The sequence below is a fragment of the Pithys albifrons genome, chromosome 18 (assembly GCF_047495875.1).
Source record: "Pithys albifrons albifrons isolate INPA30051 chromosome 18, PitAlb_v1, whole genome shotgun sequence".
Lineage (NCBI taxonomy): Eukaryota > Metazoa > Chordata > Aves > Passeriformes > Thamnophilidae > Pithys > Pithys albifrons.
In genome coordinates, this window is record NC_092475.1 from 9,319,060 (window position 1) to 9,339,654 (window position 20,595).

General features: G+C 47.8%; 1 protein-coding gene across 2 annotated transcripts; it reads left to right on the top strand.

The window, feature by feature from the left end:
- The first annotated feature begins 799 nt into the window (after positions 1-799).
- Positions 800-19,901, top strand: HNF4A (hepatocyte nuclear factor 4 alpha). Of its 2 annotated transcripts, none has more exons than XM_071572712.1 (10): positions 800-1,030; positions 4,609-4,786; positions 6,545-6,639; positions 8,997-9,103; positions 11,600-11,755; positions 15,019-15,106; positions 15,627-15,782; positions 16,064-16,300; positions 16,958-17,080; positions 17,732-19,901. In XM_071572712.1, exons 1-10 carry the CDS (start codon positions 910-912, stop codon positions 17,872-17,874), a joined length of 1,404 nt encoding a protein of 467 aa, XP_071428813.1. In that variant the 5' UTR covers positions 800-909; the 3' UTR covers positions 17,875-19,901. The 2 variants fall into 2 exon arrangements, with proteins under 2 accessions (XP_071428813.1, XP_071428814.1); XM_071572713.1 differs by having other exon boundaries at positions 4,612-4,786.
- The last annotated feature ends 694 nt before the right edge of the window (positions 19,902-20,595 follow it).

The window sequence follows — 20,595 nt, forward strand, 5'->3', positions numbered from 1 at the left end:
CCAAGGTCTGGGCAAGGCAGCAGTACCACCATGGGTGCTGATGGCAGAATGCACCCATAGATGGAAAAATCCCACCGCCGATAAAGTTCTGCTGCATCTTAGCACGTCTCATTAATTAGTAATTATTTAATTTAACACATCAAATGAAAATTTTAAGACACATGAGTCAAAACCCAAGGCTGAGGGCTCCAGCACAGAGTGATTTCAGTCGTGGGACAGGAGCCGCCCTGGTGATTCCCAGGGTGCCTGTGCCACCCTCCAGCCCCACTCACTGTTTGGGCATAGAGAGCAGGATCTGTTTATAGGGCATCCAGGTCCCTGTAAAACTTGGTTTATAGGGAAGTTAAAGGAGTCATATGCTTCACTTTACATAGCAACGTGTAAATTGCCAGGCAGGAGCTGACCTTCTCTGACCCTGAGGGAGAGAAAAGGAGGAGTGGGAGGGATGGGGCAAGGCAATGACAGAAGTGAAGAGCAACCTTGTTCTCCTGGTAGAGTTTTCTCCCAGTTTTCCATCCCAGGTACAATTAAGACCAACACCAGCAGCTCAGCATGAAGGTCAATAGCCTGGGAAGGTGTTCCCTTGTCTGTAAGCACTGGCTCCCATAGTCCTGCCTGTGCCCAGGAGCCAGGATCAGTAAAGTGCCTGAGATTCAACAAGAATCACTGCTGATCCACTTAAAAAAAACCACCCACATCTTAGCACCACTCGGCAGTGAGTGAGATGATTAAAGATTAACCCCTGCCTCCACCCCTCTGGAGAGTATAGGCCTTGAGGCTCAGCAAATCCTTCCAGAGAAATATCTGAAATAAAAGACAACAGATAGGGGACGCAGTGAAGGCAGAGAGAGGCAAGAGGGCCAATAGCCTCAGACAAGGGAATCGGTACAATCTGGCCCGTGTTTGCTGATGATAATGCGCCTTTCCAAAGCCCTAATAGACATGGAGATGGCAGATTATAGCGCAGCACTAGACCCAGCGTACACCACTCTGGAGTTTGAGAACATGCAGGTCCTTGCTATGGGCAATGGTAAGTCCTCTCTCTCTTCTACCCTCTGCTGTGGTGGGATGAGCTGGGGCCTGCTGGAGGAGAAGTCCCTGGGGTAGCTGTCAAAATGCTCCCAGGGAGGGCTGGAGCATGGCAGGGGTGTCAGACAGGGGCCTCCCAGCAGCTCACTGCATGGTTTTGGCTTCTCCCAGGGTAAAATAGAGGTGGCAGAGCAAAGCTGTGTTTGGTGCGGGCAGGATGGTGGGTGTCCTGCAGCCTGACACCTTGGGAACAGGCACACAGCAGGAGCTGGGTGGAATGAGAGGTCCCCACCAGGACTGGGGCTGGGGCTGAACACAGTGGGGTCTCATCTCTCCAGAACCCAGCCAAGAGAAAAGACTGGTCAAAAGTTTTTGAGTGAAACGGTGCTGGTGGTTCACCAGACAGATGACTGAGCCTGTGGCTCCAAAGCAGAGAGCCAGTCCCAGTCCAGCCGCAGCTGGAGATAGGTTTACCTGGACCAGAAAGGCATTTAGTGCCTGATGAGGGTGAAAATCACTATGAGAAGTGATTTAGGTGCTGGCTCCACAGCTGGTCTGAGGCCATGGCCCTTCCCCTGTGCAGTGCTGGGGATGGGGTGGCATCCCCTTCCCTGGGAGCACTGTGGGGCCAGGGGGCTCAGTCCCCAAGTAAGAGGGGCAATGGGACCTTGAGAGGATAGAAAAATGTTCCCATCCCTTCGGGAGGGTAGGATCACACTTCAGTCTCCAGGATTAACAACTCTGTCCTACCCATTTGGGGACCAAAGAGTCCTGGTGATTAAATGCTCAGAGACAACAGGAGATTCCTTTCCAAGTCCCCCCTAAAGTCTCTCTAAATATGAGGTTAATGGCTAAACGAAGCACACCCCCCAAGCCTTTTCCTTCTGTGTGTTGTGTCACCAAGGCTACTGGACACCCCTGTCCCAGAAGGGCTGGGCTGGTGGCATGGACTCTTCCATCAGAGCCTTGTGGGTCTTCTCTGGGTTGTGGCTCTGCTACATCATAGCTGTAATAACATGGTGCCAAAGTGGCTCTTCTGTAAAATAACCCACCTCCTCCCAGGGGCTGGTCCTACACACCCAGGTGCTTCAGGTCCAAAAGCTGCCCACTTTGGCTCTGCTGATGTCCCCTAGACACTCTGGGACAAGCCAAAGTCTTTCTCCCTTTCTGTCTGTCTCATGCAGCAGTCACCTTCACAGGGTCTGCAATTCAGTCCCCCCGAACCGAGGGCTCCATGGGTCAGAGGGACACAATAATTTTATATGACAAGATCAGGTGTGATGTGACACACACACACACTAGGAGTGGATGAGTCAGCTGGGGCAGGCAGCAACAGCTTCTCTCCTTCTCCATCCAGCTCCAGACCAGGGACAGGTCTCAGGGCTGCTTTGCAACTGCCCACACCTCTACCTGCAGAACCTCTGCCTCCTTCTCTGACAGAGGACCACAACAGCCCTTGGTCCCTGCCCTGCACAGCTCTGCAGCTCCAGCCTTGAGGCAGCTGCTCAACAGGGGCCAAGTTTGCCACCATCACAGGTCGAATCCCATGTTCAGACAGGCTCAGGAACCTCTCAAGTGTCTCCTGTTCTAACCCAAATCTCAGCTGCAAGGTCTCAAACTTAAAATCAGATTTTTTCTTTCCCCCATTTACCTTAGCTCCAAATTAACCACATTAAAACCACTCCACTGCAGCAACCAGAGCCCATGTTTCTGGCACTACAAAATAAACTTAATTGGAAAATTATCCATTAAGCAATAATTACATTGTTGTTGGCTGTTAGACCAAGATGTTGCAATTTTTTTGATAACAGTGCTAGTTTTTCCTGCTCTACGTTCATCTGATTACAGGGTGATAGACTGCTAAAAAGGGATTTATCTGAGCTGTCACAGATACACAGGTAATGTGATTACAGACAGATCAGCTCTTCCTCTCTCATCTAAGTCCTATGTTTAGCTGAAAGTGGAAATTTAACTTTCCTTCTGGAATGACCTGCATCCAGCTGAACCCTCAGGATATGTATGGAGGAAGGATGTTTTCAGAGGCAAGCTGCTCATAGGGACAAGAGACAGCCAGAATGGCCTTGGGAGGAACTCAGGGCTTTGGGAATGGAGAGGAGCTTGGCACTGGTGTTGCTGCGTGACAGGGTGTGCCAGGCAAGGACACAGAGGGGCAACAAACTGACTCAGAAAGAAATTTAGGAGAGACACAAGGAATTAGAAAGAGAAAAGCAGGCAGTGAAATGAAAGATGCTGCCAGAGCCAGGGAAGGGGCTGACTCGAGGTGCCCCATGCTAGCTCACTACTGGGCTCATGCCAGTTACTCCTGCTGAGGGATGGCATGAGCACGATGTGCAGCACTTGCTGCAATACCTCTTTCTTTACAAAATAGAAGCTGAAATTGCAGCTCTGCCTCAGCCAGCCTCATCTTGCCTTGCCTTGGCTTCCACCAGTGCCCACATTCCAGCTACCACAGGGAGCCCACTTGGGACCAGCTTTTTTATAGAACCCAGCCCCTTTCTGCTGGGTGCCAAGTGGGAGCAGCTGTGACCCTCCCAGGGTGAGTGTTAACTGTGTCCCTGCCAAACCCAGAGACCAAGGACCAATAGACTCAAGCATTAAAAATCCCAGCAGGTTTCTATGGCTTTGTAGATCCTGGGTATTATTTGCAATTAACATTTCCACTGAGGCAGGGGAATGTGCCTATGCTGATACATAAAGACATACATGGGAGACAATTAGATCAACTGAATTAAGGGCTAATCCATTCAGCCTTGAGGTTTGTTTGGCTTGCTGGAGGGGTTTAGTATAGGTTTTTAGCCTTTCAAATGTCCTTTCCTTCAGAAGTTGCTGTAATTTCCCTACCTCCCAAAAAACCCAAAAAGTGCCAGTCCCCCTTGGTCTGTAAGGACCACAAGACAAATCAATCTCCACTGTGGTCCTACCAGACTCTGGGTAGTGTTTGCCCACATGAGTTTTCCAGCTGAAGTGATTTGAGTTTGTTATGTACTTAAAACCTTTTTCTCCCAAAGAAGTGTCATGCAGGCTGGAGCTCCAGGCCTGGCAATGAGGCTCTCCAGGAAAGGGAGCTGGTCACCTCAGTCCTGTAACAGCATCTGCTCAGGGCTGGCTTGGGCTTTTTCAGTGCTATAACACAAACACCTCCTGAATAAACCAGCTGCTCACCCTGAGCTGTAATACTGCAACTTTAACTCTGAATCAGCTTTTTCTCTGGCCACACTACTGCAGCCCAAAGTGTCTGCAAAGCCCTGAGGAATTTTGGCTCTGCTCTGTGACTCTTGCAAATGGGCTTCTGCTTTATCTGAAGGCATTGCTGGAGTCAGGCCTTTGGGAAAAGCTGTCTCATCCTAACACAGAGGCAGCTTTTGCACACTCAAAATACAATGACTTAAATACTCAGAGCACCCACTACTCCTTACACACCTCTCTGAATGGCCCTTACCACACAGCCTGGCTGCAGCTGCCTGACTCTTCCAAAAATCAAGTTTCTCACTGGAAAATGAGTTAGGAAATGTTGGCTATCTGTCACACTGTCTCCTTCTTCCCATTTCCTTCCCCAAGCAGACACGTCTCCATCAGAAGCAGCCAACCTCAACTCCTCCAGCAGCATTGGGGTGAGTGCACTGTGTGCCATTTGTGGGGACCGTGCCACAGGGAAGCATTACGGAGCTTCCAGCTGTGATGGCTGCAAAGGCTTCTTCAGGAGAAGCGTCCGGAAGAACCACATGTACTCCTGCAGGTAAGGACCAAGGGGACAGAGCCACATGGCTCAGATAAAACACTCCCATGAGCTGAATGGCAAAGCCCTCAAAGTGCAGCAGCACGGTCCTTCATCCTCTTCATCCCCCCTGCATCCTCCTCCACTTTCCCTGACCTCACCCCCAAGATGGGAAGGGTCAGTGACTGCTCTAACTTTGGGATTGTCCTCCAGTGATCACTTGGTAAGACCCTGGGAGGTCTTTCCTCATACTTTAAGGGCAAAGCACATCCTACAAATGGATGTGGCCAACTGTGGATGTGGCAGGGAATTGTCATGGGAGAGGACATGTTACAGGGACTGAGCACCTCACTACTTGGTGCTCCGACTGCAGCACAAACATCGCTCACTCCCTGGGAGCTCTCCTTCTCCATCATGAGATGGAAGTATGCCTGCCATCCACCCAAGCTGCTGTCACTGCCTGTCAAGTGATACAAGAACATCTAAGGAGCACCAAGCTGGAAAGCGTAACATGCACATCAATAGGGATGAGGCTCTCATATTGCTCCTGCAACTCATGCACTGCACCTTGTGCCATTGGGGGTAGCCCATGGCTCTCCTGTGGCATCAACAGCTGTGACCCATGTGCTCCCTGCTCTGAGCAACCCATACACAAAGAGTCACAGAGGAAACTGAGGAATCCTCAGCTCAGTATCTAAATCCCTTGGGTTTTTTGAATGACTTACTCCTGATGGCCTGACAGCCACTTGGAGAGTGTGAAGAACAATGTGACTCTAAAATCTCAGTGACAGAAGGAAGCCCCAGGTTTATGAGTGCATGTGAAGCACACCAGGGTTATTTAAGCTGTCAGCCAAGGGAGCCCCACAGCTCCATGGGAAAAGCCAAGGTTCCCAGTTCTTTGGAGGTTCAAGCTTTTATATGTGCTACAGAAATGTTTATTAAGCAGCTTTCAGGCATCCATTTTGGTAGAAACAAGCCTCTTCAAAAGCTGCAGAACCCAGCATGGTTGGTAGCCCTTTCCCAGCTCTGTACTCCTTTGTCTTTACTCTGCTGTAAATCTGAGCAAATTTGCAAGTGATATTCATGCTGCAAATGGCCACCAGGCTCGTGCTGCCTGCAGGAGTCACACACATGGGAGACAAGAACTTGCCTTACCATGTGTGAAGGAGTTGGTGACACAAGTCTGGAGGGAAGGAGCTGGTTGCTTCCCAAGTCCTCTCTGAAGTGCAAGTGGCAGCAGAACATTTTGAACACCAGTGATGCTGTCCAGATGATACCAGACAAAGCTCTGGAGAGACACAGAGATTTAAATTGACTTCTTAACCTTACTAGCTCAAAAGCAATCTTCTACACCCATTTTATTCAGAATAAATGCATTCTTCCTTAATTCTAATTGGAATCTAACTTACAACAGAGGCTACCAAGTTGGTTCTGACCCTCCTAGATCACACTTTTAACTCCTCTGGGGCTTGTTATTCTATTATGGGCATCCTATGTCTAATGGTTAGTGAGTAAGACCAGCAGCCTGAGCTCCAGCAAGTGACTCCCAGCTCTAGTCTGTCCATACTGAACATCTTGAGGAAGAGCAGAGGGTTGAGATGTTCAGTGGAAAGAAGAAACTGCAAGCTAAAGCAAGCATGGAAAAGGGACAGACCAGAGCTCCTTTCTCAGGGTGAGCCTCTGGGAACCTGCTCTGAGAGAGTCTTGGGGCTTAGGGTTCTGTCTTGTCCTGCCTTCAGGCTCAGTCTTGCTGCTCTTCACTTCTCTCTTTCTTTGCAGGTTTAACAGACAGTGTGTGGTAGACAAAGACAAAAGAAACCAGTGCCGATACTGCAGGCTTAAGAAGTGCTTCCGAGCAGGGATGAAGAAGGAAGGTGGGTGATGGTGTGGCTTCCTGCACTCCCCTAGCAGTGGTCACACTTGAAGAAGTCCTCACAGCCCAACACCAGGTCCTGCAATATACAACTTACTCAGACATCTTAGCCTTGTCTTCCCTTCCCAGTGCTCCAGACCCTCAACACAGGGGGATTTAGGGATATGTACTCTAGTCGTGAGCCCTGCATGTGCCCAAGTTGCCCACTCCCACACATGTGATGTCCTTGCAAGCAGCCACCATCCCAACAGCTGAGGGCAAGGCATGGGGCACTGCAGGCTCCCATATTCAATTTCAGGGCTCCTTCTCAGGGTGCCTTAAAATACAAGGAAAGATAAGCCCATGAGAGTGCTGCAGGGCCATGCTTATGTCTCAGAACTGCCTGTGCTTGTACACACCTGAGGCTCTTCAGTTCACCACTGCTCACACTGACCCACATATCACTTGGGCTCCCACATAGCTGGTACATCCAGGTGGTTTGGGAATGCTTCTCAACATCAGTGAGCAGCAGAAACTTCCTAAAAGGTCTGGAAATTTGGGAACACTTTGGGAAAAGTACTGTAAGTGCCGTTGTCTCAGAGGCACCATGAAATCCACAGCTGGACAGGTGAGTACAGCACAGGTCCAACTGTCATCTTGCACTTTTCCCCCAATATACATATAGGTTCTTGATGAGCCTCTGCAGAGAGTTTAGCTTAGTTTCAGACACAGCAGAAAGGATGGAGAGTAAGGGGGAGCATTTTTGCTATTGCATATTTTATATGAAAAGCATAGAAATATCCTTTGCATGGCCCAGGCTCACCCACCTCACTGCCCTACCTCCCTGCCTCTGCAGCCCTTAGAGGGCTCCACAACAGGATTCACCCCTTGTTTAGATCTGTTTCTCAGGAGTGGCAGGAAAACCTGGTGGTCCTACTGATAGTTCTGTTGGATCCTGTTGGTGGAGGGAAAAACTGACAGGAGCAGCCCAGAGGAGCTGCCAGGCATCCCACAGAGTTCAACCCACTGATGTCTGCAAAGGGACAACCAGGAGGCACTTGGCCCTGTTACTCCATAGAAAGAAAGTGAACCCTGTGCTCCTCTCAGTTCACACCCCCACAAGGAGAAACTTGGGAGAAAAAGGGTCCTTGAAGACAACAGGAAAATACCAGTGGTACCTGGGTGGCCTGTAGGAACACCTCTGAGCAGGAACATTTATTTCCTCTTAAAGAGGATGAGGTATTGCAAGGAACCTGTCTTGACTTTTCCTGAAGAACATAGGAATCCTCCCTGCAGCGTCTGCTCATCCCATGCCTAGAGCTGTGCTGTTGTCTGTTAATATTCAATAGAAGTTACATTAGGTGCATGACCAGCTAATACTGAGTAAACATTTGGAAAACATCATGGCGTGACTGAACTCGGGGGCCTGCTACTGATAACAAGCAGCATAACCTTGAGAGCTCCTATTTACAGCCGCTGACTGCAGGGTTTTCTCCTGGCCCAGCCTCATTATTGCTTTTTATCAGGTGGATTTATACATTGGGAATGTATCAATCCAGAGAGCTACCAGCCTAAGGCAGGGACTGTTCTGTTTCCCCTGCCACCGATCAATAGCTTATTTGAGCAGATGGCTTTGAGTGGCATGGCCAGGCTGAGTTATGTCCAGCCCATGGCCTTGTGACAAACAGAGAGGCAAGTCCTCCCCTTTGGCACAACTGCTTCTGCTCGGGCTGCTGCCACCTCTGACTCAAAGCCCAGGTCCTCAAGACTAGACCAAGCAGGAAGGCACACTGTGGTCAAACCTGTGCTGATTTGACAATACAGTATGAGCTGTGCTTTTACAGTAAGGTATGAGAAAGCTCTATTGCTCTGGATAGGTAAGAAGGAGAAGTTCTGTACTTCCTTCCTTATTGTAACTTAGATGGAAGTTTTCCAACTACACCTATCTGGTGCAAAAGCTTCCTGAATGGACTCATGAGAGTCGTGTGGACAAAGAAGCCTTGCAAACACTCACCCCCTTCATTTCACACATCAGTTTTGGGCTGCATACGTGAGCATGGCCAACATTTCAGACCCTGTATCTTGAAATAAAAAAGCCCAGATCCTTTGAAAGGAAATTTTCCCACTGAACTCTACAGGTGTTTAGGTTCTGAACTGACCCCATCTCAGGAAATAAAGCAAATATGAAATCAGAACCACCAGATGTAATCAGGGCTCACAGGCATCCCCTCACAAACCAGACACATCTGCACCTCCACCCTGCCTGGCAGGGAAGCTGGGAAACTGCAGCTAAGGAAGCAGAATGCCAAGAGTCTGTGCTAGTTTTCAGTGTGCATTGCCATGAACAACCTGCAGCTCAGCCAAAATACTCTCTTGCAGCTGTACAAAATGAACGGGACCGAATCAGCACCCGGAGATCAAGTTATGAAGACAGCAGCTTGCCCTCCATCAATGTCCTGCTGCAGGCAGAAGTCCTGGCACAGCAGGTACCTCTTGTTTCTCCTTTAGCAAGTACAAAAGCATTCAGGCACTACCTGGCTTATAGAGCCAGCTGAGTATTTAATAGCAGAGTCTTCAAATTACCACTTCTTTTTTAAGTAACTTATCTGCCAACTCAACACTGTTTTTTCAAAAAATATTTGTTACCTGAAACCATCCCTTTGTTTCTCCTTGGTCCAGAACTCACTTGTAACAATATGCAATGATTTATTCTGCTTTGATGAGACACATGAAGGCTGGAGAGCCTGCTGGAAGAAAATAGGGTAGAATCACTGAAATCCAAAGACATGTGGCTGCCTAAGCCCACAAGGGGCTGGTCTTGCATGAGCAGTCTCCCTCCCTTAATGGCCATTAGAAACTTCAGATCTTGGCTTCCTACACAGATGCACAAGGAATCAGTTTCATGCTTGTTTTATGTAGATATCTTTTCCACTTCTTGCTTGAAATTTCCCATTTCCACTAACGTACTGCCAAGATTTATTTCCTAGAGTTCCAAAGCTCACCTGAAAAGATGGCTCTGATTTAAGAGTCTGGATATTGCAAATGCTGAACACCAGATCAGCACTCTCTGGGAGGGCACAGGACATGATGGATGCACTCAGGCTCTGGAGAGAGTCTGTCTATGAAAACAAGTGATGAGGATGGGGCCGTGCCAGTGGCAAGAGCTGCCACTCTTCATGGGAGCTGGGGAGAGCAGCACTCTATATCCTGGGGAAAATGCAGAGGGGTTTGCATTGGCAATCCAGGTTCTTTCTTGCTTCAAGGGTATGGTTATCCTGAAGGCTACCCCAGGAGATGCTCCAGGACAGGATGTGCTGTGCTCTGGGCTACACACTGGGCTCAGGCTGTAAGTTCACTTTCCCGAGGAGGGGATATGCCAGAAGGGCCAAGGCCCAATTCTGTATGCAAGAAACATATCCAAACTCATCCCACATCTCACCTTTTCCTATGCAGGCCCTAGTATATTTATATATCCCATAAAATAATAGTGGTGCTGCTCCCAGAGGTGTGAGATAATGGGGTCTCAAGTCACCAGTTCTGCAAGGGAAGGACATTTCTGGGACTCAGAATCCTGCAGTGGCATCACATGTAAGACTGGAGCAGGGTCTCCTGATAAAAACTACAACCACTGACAAACCCAGAGGACCTCCTGCTCTCCCAGAGAGCACAGAGAGACTCATTAAACAAGGCAGGCTCCAGCACGGTAATTGGTAACTTTTATGTGCCTGGCTAATTAGAACAAGATACTGCTGAGGAGCAGCTTTCTCCAAGATCTAGGGTCACTCACTCAGAGGTCTTTATTTATTTGCTAAGCCTTCCGGGCCCTCTGATTAGGGTAATACATGGTGAGATTTTTACAATCTTATTTATTCAATAATAGCTGGTGATCTGGAAGACCTCCAGGTAATGCAACCTGAAAAAAAAGAAAATGCAGATGGCATTTGAATTCCTTGGAGAGACTGGCAGGGTCCAAGCTGAAAACGCTGGCAGGAACAGGACAGGAAGAGCTGATGTTGTAGAAGAGCACAGAGGGCAGGCAGAGGGCAGAGATGGGGTTGAGTTAATGGATTACAGAAGCATGAGGATAAAGGAGTGACTAAGGGCAAATTTTTAGATGACCTGGGTGAGCAGCTATGCATGAGAACCAGGCAGGAGGTTGGGTGCTTGGTTTGGAGGAGATGTCCTGTCCAGCTCTGTGTAACAGTACTTGCAGACCTTTCAGGCTTGTCCTCTGCAAATGAAATGGCCCCATTTGCCTCTCAATCAAAATTTGCCATGCAACTAACATGACTCATGTTGTGGACATGTTTGCACTTGTCCAGTTCTGCCAAAAGGACCTAAAAGCTGCTGGGAAGTGGGAGATTGTTGTCTTTAAGTCTGTCTTTTGCAATTCTAAGTGGGTAATGTCAGATATTTATGACCTGATGCTCACAGGAAGAAATGTCAGACCTGGAAAGCTGCCTTAAGCAGAGACTTTGTGTGCTCATGGTGACTCAGAAGAGAAGTAGAGCCTGCATGTCTCCTGTCCAAAGTAGACAAGGCAGCTCTGGCCAAGCACTGGGTCTAGAAGGGGGAGCTGGTCTCTGTCCTTTGGTGGGAACAAGTATCTTGTGCAGCTGCACTGGGTGGACATGTCCTTGCTACTGGTGAGACTGACTGCTACACAATCCCTTCTGAATCTTGACAGCATGTTTGTTCAGTGGGAGGTAGACTCTGGCTTTAGAAACATTTCTTGTGTTCTTTCCAGTCTGTTAAAGGCATTACAGCTTACCAAAATGATCCACAACCTCAGCTCTTCACAGAACCCCAAGCTGATCTCAATTTAAATGAGTTGTGTTTGGTCACCTATTCTGGGGGCTGGTTGTGGAGCACGAAGAAAAGTAATCATTGGTGCTGGAGTCTGTATCAATGGGGCTGGGAATTTTCCTGTCTATGTTTCCTCTGTGGCATTGAAAGCTGAAGGATCTCTTCTCTCCTTCCAGATATCATCTCCGGTTTCTGTGATCAACGGAGATATCCGAGGGAAGAAGATTGCCAGTATCTCCGACGTGTGTGAGTCCATGAAGCAGCAGCTGCTGGTGCTGGTGGAGTGGGCCAAGTACATTCCTGCCTTCTGTGAGCTGCCCCTGGATGACCAGGCAAGTCCCCCCATCCTTCCCCACCTTGCTCTGCCCTGGTGAAGGCAGAGGGAAGTCAAGGATAGCTGAGACCTTCAAAGAAAATGTGCATTGTCCACCCTGTTATCCTGACTGCTGCAGCTGATTGGGAATGGTATCCATACAATGCCAGCACAGGCCAGGCATCCATACAATGCCAGCAGGGGCCACTTGCATGTGCCACTAATCAGCCAATGAGCACAGTCATGATAACACTGAGCTCAAATTAGGGACATTATCAGATGCACATTTTGCAGGTTCATCAATTATAGTTTGTGCAGCACTTTGAAAACCTGAAGTGCTATACAGATGCCTTGGGTAATCAGAATTAGTAGGACAGATTGCTGGCCTAAGGCCTGCTCAAGACTTAAAAAAGAATCTGCCTGTCTATCTTTCCTTCTGCTTTTTGCCTGGGGATATGTTTATATCCATACTCCTAGTGTGGAATTGTTGAAGCTAAACACTAATTTGCTCCCAAAGCAATAGAAGATCTTTTTTTCTGGGGTTAAAAAGCGGCAATATATTTGCATTTAACACAAATTACTAAAATTACATTTGCCGGTTCCCTAATGAAGATAACAGAAGGGTTTGATGTCCTCTGTAAAACTGCACTGCAGGATCTCAGGCAGCCTCAAAGAGAAACAAGGACAGGACTCCCATGTAAGTCTAAATTTCAGAGGTCTGCAACAGATGTTGAAGGACATGATGTGTGCCCAGACTTGAGCAGCACTTGTGGCTGGTGGGGATGCACCAGAGGGAAGGGATAGAACTTCTGATGGTGGCCAGCACAGAGCCTGTCACAGGTAGGAAGGCATTTCCAATCTGCCCAGTGTACAGTCAAAAAACACCATGTGTTCTCTTCAGCTAGGACCAGTCTCCAGCCCTATGGACCTAGAGGTAGTTTTTATATCATGAAGAAAAAGGATATCCAGAAATTGAGAGTATCAAACTGATCAAACCACCCTAAATCCTAAATTTGAGCTCTTCAGTGACCACCCATCAGCACAGAGCCTGGGGAAATTCAGTGCTGTTAACATGGGAGCATATTTCTCTCTTTTCTGTTGTGTGCAAGTGCTAAATTGTTTAAAATTCTAAGAAATCTGCTAATTTCCTAAGGCAAATACATCTCAAAAGCTTTAAAAACCAAAATAGACTCCAATGGCAAATGCTGTTTACACCCCAAGCAGGCTGCAGCCCACCATGGGTCTGGGGCAGCTCAGTACATCCCATTGAATCCTTGTGCCATTTGGAATAGAGGCCCTAAACCTGGATAATTACTGCAAAGTACAGCCATTGCCACATGACCTCATTTTACAATTGTGAGGCTACAAAATCTGTGAAAGAAGAAAACAAAACCTAAATCTGACATAGTCTGAACCCTACCTTCCCATGGGACAGAGGCTGCTCTCAGCATCCTCCACAAACTCATCTCAACTGAAATAGATCTGTTGTGATCAGCCATCCCTCATTACAAGCAGTTCCCAATCTGTCCCAAAAGGCTTAAGAGGAAACACTGTGCTGCTTAAAACTAATCAGTTGAAAGCCATCCCTGCTTTTGAAGGGCAACATGAGAACTGTGGCAGCAGATACTCAGGGGAGTGTGGAAGGAAGGACAGAAATGCCAGGGAGTAGGGGATGGACAAAACTATGTGCAAGGCAGCCCCAAGGGGCATGACAGCCAGCCAAGACGTGTCTAGTGGGTACATACAACGTTGAGAAATGCTGCTACATTGCCATTAAATTGTTGCCTGAGAATGAATCATCACTGCCAACATTTTTATAAGAAAGGTCATACCCAATCCCTTATTCTTCCTCTTCACCAAAATGTCAAATTACTGGGTTTGGTGAGGCAAAGCCATTTCATCTCAAAGTTGAACTTCTGATTTGTTGTGTTACAACTTTTATATTTATCCTAAATCACAATGGAATGATGTCTTTCAGGTTTGTCACTGTAAGAACAAATATCAAATGAGACAATTTTGACTTGTTGAAATAATTGACCTTAACCCTGCTCAAACAAGCAAATTTTAGGGAAACTAAAATGATGGTTACAAACTGAACTTTCTTGAATTTTCATTAGGCAGGAAATTTCTAGGTGAGAGTTTTACTCCTCAGGGACTTGTAGTTTTTCCCATCCTTCTTAAAGTTTCGACAGATAGGAAAGCCCAGTTTTGTGCAGCTCTGGTAATTACAAGCAGCTCAGCCAACATATCCACCCATGTTTGGATAGTGATAGAGAGAGGCTAGATTTTGGCATCTAGATAAAGCTTCCCCAGTATCATGTGTGCATAGTCTTTTTGCAAGGATCTCCACTCTGTTTATTTTGCATAGTTTTTTCACCATCTGCAAAAAAAAAAAAATCCCTCTCTCAGCCATCAGCATATTTCTTAACCAGAGCTCTCTTCTATGGGTGACATATTTTCCTGGCATTTCTGGTAGGGTGAGACTTCTCTCAGCTTTGTTGCATGCTGAGGGATAACACACTGGAAAAAGGGACCATTCCCACCGGAACATACTTTTCAGAATCTCTCTATTATTGTTTAATGATTGTTTTCTCCAGCAGAAGCTCCTGGCCGGACATTAAGAAGCCTCTGTGTCAGGATGTCCAATTGTTAACTTCTCTTTATGCCTAAATCTCTGAAATTTTTAACTGATTCAGAACATTCTCAGGAGCCGCTGGAGGGTATAAAATGAAATACTTCAATCATTAACATCAGAGGAGAAAAACATCCCTTTGGCTTCCCTGGCTCCAATTCCTGTGGCTGTGGAGGGAATGAGTGGCCAGAGGGTGACCAGACATGGGTCCCTGTGAGCACAATTCTAGTGGGGGGTAGGCACAGCCCAGAGGGACAACAAATGACCACAGCAGTGAATTGTATTTCTCTCCACTTCACAGGATGGAGTGTAGTCCCTGGTTTTGCACTTGGTAGGAGTTGCTTTGTCCCCAAGCAGCCCACTGAGAACATGTCCCATGCTGGTTTGAGGTCCTGGGACAGTCTAGCATGGTCTTGGTCATGACATGTCTCCTGAATATGGGATGCTTTGGATACTGTCAATTATCTACTCATTCTGCTGGATTTATAACTGTTTATACAGAAGACTAAACCACTGTTACTGGAGAGAGGCTCTCACACCCCATCCTTGAGTGCAGTACAGGAATGCTGGGCTTTCTCTCTTGCTTACATGAAATTACAACCTTGTCTCTGTCTCTGCATCACCCAAATAACTTCCCTCTGCCCTTGCAGGTAGCATTGCTGCGTGCACATGCAGGGGAACATCTGTTACTGGGAGCTGCCAAGAGGTCCATGGTGTTCAAGGATGTCTTGCTGCTAGGTAAGGAGCGCAATTCTGCTCCCAGCCCATCTGCTTCTGTAACGCTTCCCTACTGGCATGAAGGAGAGGGTGCTTCAGTGTTTGTTGACACTGTTTTTGCGGGGTAATGGCTTGAGCCCTCCTGTATTTTAGTGAGCCTAACACAACCTTTGGGTGCAGGGAGGCTTGTCAGAGATTCACATAAAGGCCATGGCATGTCGCAAAGTTGGGGGACTGTGAATATTCACAGTGCATCCTCAGGTTTGTATAAGCAGGCCGTGGTGGGATTGAGAAAAAAGCTCTCACTCCTCAGTCAGCTTCTCCTCACTTGAGTGGCTTCTGTGTAATGAGAGGCTGCTCTGATGACACAGGACAGTGTTTCTGGTGGGATGAGAAAGGGAAGTGGCAGAAGGAGAAACTTCTTAATTCCTTCACCCTCAAAATTATCTCAGTGTTGGTTGCCTGGGTTTTGAACTCCTTGTCACCTCTGATAAGTCTTGAGCAATGACAAGGTGATGGTCTCTGTGCTGCTTGTCCAAAGGAAATGATCACATCATTCCACGGAACTGCCCTGAACTGGTGGAGGTGAACCGTGTGGCCAACCGTGTCCTGGACGAGCTGGTCCTCCCCTTCCAGGAGCTGCAGATAGATGACAATGAATATGCCTGCTTGAAAGCCATCATCTTCTTTGACCCAGGTACGCTCCAGCTTGGTGAGGGTTACCATCAGAGGGGCCTAGTCTGAGTTATGCTGACTAATACTGTGTCCTGAGTTGTGGAAATGCTGCTTGGTCTCTTCTCTAGGCCAAACTGTTCTTAGAGGGAGGGAATAAGTCAGCCTAAGAAGAGAAAAAATGTCCCTGATAGCAAAAAATAGTGAATCAGAGACAGCTTACCTCAGGCTATGCCCAGGCTTCCTGATGGGCAGCTCCTAGGGAACAGCCTGGATAGTTTGGGGTGTGTGTGTGTGTTGTCCCAGATGCCAAAGGACTGAGTGACCCCTCCAAGATCAAGCGGATGCGGTACCAGGTGCAGGTCAGCCTGGAGGACTACATCAATGACCGGCAGTACGACTCACGGGGCCGCTTCGGGGAGCTGCTGCTGCTGCTGCCTGTGCTGCAGAGCATCACCTGGCAGATGATAGAACAGATCCAGTTTGTCAAGCTTTTTGGCATGGCTAAGATTGACAACCTGCTGCAGGAGATGCTGCTGGGAGGTGAGTGCTTGAGGCCTCTCAGTGTTCCCTGATCACTGTCCCCTTGAGAACTTCCATAGCCACTGCTCCCTACCTGAAATATTTAAGAGACAGCCTGAAAGCAGGTCAGCCCTTGACTCACGTAAAATCATCTCCCCTATCAATGGCAGTGGTAACTAAGGGTCCTCTACTTCTCCTCACCTAAAGAGATGAATTAGCTGTGCATCAGTTTACAGAGGGGTGTCCCCAGCCCTCTGCACATGGACAAGCTTTGCTATGCAACCCCCATCTCCTACTAGGCAGCCATTTCACTAATCCTCCTCTGCCAGAAGGGAGTCATCAAAACATAAAGGTCTGAAAGCTCAGGCTGAAAGGTTTGAAAACTCAGATTTTTCTAGTGGGAGCATCCAGTGGGACAAACCCAAATGAAAAGCTGGCACTGTGCTATTCTTTACATGGAGGTGTGACTCAGGAATATGATCCTATATAAGAGGAAATGCAAGCAGCATGCAGGGGTTAGTTAACTCAAGGCATTCATGGAGGAAAAAGGGAAGGGTGTGCTCCAGTCACTTATGCACAGGCTGATCATGCACAAAGCCTTGGACACTTCAGTGGGTCTGTCCATCTGAACTGTCTCCTCCTGCCATTGTGTAACTAATGTTATATGCATCATTTTAGGCTCATCGAGTGAAACGCCGCATGCCCACCACCCCCTGCACCCTCATCTGATCCAGGAGAACCTGGGAACAAACGTTATTGTGGCCAACACAATGCCTCCTCAGATGCACAACGGGCAGATGTGTGAGTATTGCCAGAGAGACAGAGCTCCCAGAAGAAACCAGGAGCTTCCCAGTGTGTTTGTGGAGGTAGTTTCTACCTTGCAGGGAACTTTCCAAGCAAGACAGAGTCTCTGGTAATGAGTGTGTGAGAAATTCCTATGCAGAAAAGAGGGAAAGACAAACAGAGACATGGGTTAGGTTAGATTAGATTAGGCTAGACTAACTGATTCAACAAGATATTCCTTGTCAGACTAACCTTTACATAGCCCTTGAGGGATGAATGATCTTATCCAATGTCTAGTGAAATCAATGGAAAGGTTTGTCTTCCCTTGAATGGTTCAGACGCACCTCAGTTTGCGCTCTGGAAAAACACGGGAGAGTCTGGTCCACCACATGGGGCCACCACTTGGGAACTTGGGCTGAGATGACCTTGGCTGACCAAAAAAGTGGCCAGAACAGATGAAAGTGCCAGCATCTCTCCTCATTTGATGTTGTTATTGTGGTTCTTTGGGGGCATCAAACCATGCCTCTGTGTGTGGGCTGCCTTGCAGCAAACACACAAGCCCTTAGGAGCCTCTGCTGTGCTCACATCTGAACTCCCCAAAACTGAGGAGAGATCCCAGTGCTGTCAGGCCCATGAGACCCTCTTCTAATTTTGTTTCTCTCTCTGTAGCTACTCCAGAAACTCCACAGCCATCTCCACCTGCAGGCTCAGGAACAGACCAATACAAGCTGCTGCCTGGAGCCATTGCAACCGTGGCAAAACAGCCCACGTCTATCCCACAACCTGCCATCACGAAACAGGAGGTCATCTAGCAACCTGCAGAGTAGCTGGCCTCCTTTGGAAGACCGTGTGGGAGTAAAGCCCAAACTGACTCTGTCACTGTGAAAAGAGAAGCCATCTAGAGGTTCCTGGGCACAAACACACGGACTTGCTTATTGGACTAGTCCACCACCACCTAAAGCTGTCTTCCTACAGCTATGGACAGTATGTGCCATGGGCAGCCCCGAGCCCCAGAACTAAGACTGAGGCCTTACTGCAACCCTCAGTCTTTGTAAGAAGGGCCAGATTCCTGCCAGATTCCTCCTGTGGGGAGGCTGCAGTGTCTGGCTGGGGAGAGTGCAGCTGGCTGTTCCCCTACTGCCACCCCAGTGTTGGTTCAGCACACTCTAGACCCTGCCAACAAGAAATTTCTTGTTTCTCTGTGCTGTGTGAGTGAAGAACTTCCCTACCACAGCCATGCCAGCTCCCCTGACAGTGCCCAGTCCAGCCAAACTTGATGGAGATGGAAGCTCCCCTAGAAGCATCACAGCAGTTGAAATACATGGGGTTTGCCCAGAACTGCTCCTCAGCCTTGGCTAGTCCCCAGGTCTCTGCATGGTGTCACCCTCTAGCACACTAACCTCCCCAGGCAGGCCTAACAAACCCTCTCAGCTGATACTGGGGCAAAATCTGGCCCACCAAGATTGTCCTCTATTTGGATCCTTCTGCCTTTTGAAGGATTTTGTTATTTCTGTGCCATGCCTGCCCTCTCCCCACAAGGCTCAGAGAGACAACCACTGCCAAACCCTTCCCTTACACCACTTACTGCCTCCGGGGCTAGGAATTTGGAGAACCATGGGATTCTGGAGATTTCAGCTAATGGAGTGGGGTCACCTCTATACATGCTGGCAGCACTGCCAAAAATATCACTGCCCCTCCTACTGCTCCTCAGCAGACAGAAGACCACTGGATGCCTATTTGAAAAGAAGTAGGGGGAAGAATATCAGAAGGGGAAAGACCTATGACAGTGAGGAGAGCTTGAGCCTCACAGATTGGACCAAGGTCTTGGGCTGCCCAAGTGCTGGGAGCATTGTGACTCAGGATCTCAGTTCAGACTCAGCTTTAATGCCAAGATATGCCATACAATCTACTTCTCCAGTTCAGTGCCACTCCTTCAGCCTAGAATGAGTGGCTGATAACAGATTTATAACTCTTCATAAGCTGATAAGAATTTCGTTATGACTTCTTCAGACCTCAGAAGGTTTGAGGGCAGCAACCTCAAAATTTCAATGCTTTGAGTCCTGTAGAGAACGACACAGGTCAAGGAATAGCCCTGTCTCACCCAAGCCCCTTGGGTCTGCCCCAGCCTTGGGTCTGCCCCCACCTGTTCTGCTGCCTCCTGCCCCCATCCCTGTTTCTCTGTGCCAAAACCCCGCAGATGTGACCTTTGGTTTACAGCTGAAACCAGGAAAGGAGACCTCCCGCACCCAGCTCTTGCCTCTCCAGGTGCCAGCAGGGCTGGAGCTTGCAGAGCCCTGCACGACTTCAGGCCTGAGTCATTTCTGGCATCTTAGGAGGATGGAGATGTTGGAACTACAGCTGCCAAGAGGTCTCTGGTGGGGACAAATCTGAGCCAGCTCAGCCAGAGGGGCTGCAGGTCTGTCCCTTGATTTCCAATGCAAAAGTGAACCACCTGCCTCATGCTGACAGTGTCAGAAGTATTTCATCGCCTCAACGCTGGTGGCATCGTACCAAGTAATTTATTGCAATGATGAATCCAATCATTTTCTGTAAATTATTTTGTAAATCACATTGATTATTTATAATTGGGAGATTAAAAGCAAAAAAAGACCCCATAATAACCAGGCTGTCTTTTCCAACTGCAGCAATCTTTTATTCTGTACGTAGACATACTCAGTGGGGAATCATTTTTGGTCCATTTGCACCAAGTATTCCTCCATATTGTACATTAATTTTTGCTGGTTTCTGCCTTGCAATGGAAACAGGAATATTTCTTCACTAGAGTTTGTATTCGTTAAAAAGAAAAAAAAGAAAAATAAATGCAAAAATATTTTCTAACTTTTCCCAGACAGATGGAATTCTTTCTTCTGGGAAGATTTATTGTAAATCAAGGGGCTCACCTCCCTGTTGCTCTGAGCACAAAGCATATGTGTACTGAGGAAGAAGCCCAAACAAGTGTTTGATGGTGTAGCCAGCTGACACTATTTCCTGGCAAGCCTCATGCTAGCTGGTGTCTGTCCTGAAGCCACGTGTGCTGGAATCATAAGACTGAATGACAATCCCAATTTTCATTAAAAGAAAACCAAACATGAAGAATAAATATTTGCTTTCATCATTCCAGGGAGCTTAAAGACTTGAAGTAACCACATTCTGAAAGCCAAAGGGAGCTAAAATACGATATTCACATTTCAAGCACGTCCATTTTTATGTCCCTCTTGTATTTGGTGGTGTCTGTGCTTTGGTTCCCACAAAGCCACTCTACTGCTGACATCAGGTGAGAGCCAGACTGAGCCTACAGGTCACAATAAGATGATCAAGTGAAAGTCAATTTGTCACTGGTTGTAAAGGTGAAGAAATGCACTGACAATTAGAGAATTAATGACCTGCTCTTCTGACCACAGGGAGCCTGTGCTCAGCTGTAGCATGCCCAGGAAGACAACAGGGAGAGGGGAGAGAGGTCTAGATGGCTGTAAACATTAGGTCTTTGGGAAGGAACAACATCCAGCATTTCCTGAAGCTCATATCTGCAGGAG

Excerpts from the sequence above, each read along its gene's own strand:
- HNF4A (XM_071572712.1), top strand. The coding sequence starts at position 910 with ATGATAATGCGCCTTTCCAAAGCCCTAATAGACATGGAGATGGCAGAT. Across the intron at positions 1,031-4,608 it reads GGTCCTTGCTATGGGCAATG|CAGACACGTCTCCATCAGAA; the intron begins GTAAGTCCTCTC and ends TCCTTCCCCAAG. Across the intron at positions 16,301-16,957 it reads GCAGGAGATGCTGCTGGGAG|GCTCATCGAGTGAAACGCCG; the intron begins GTGAGTGCTTGA and ends GCATCATTTTAG.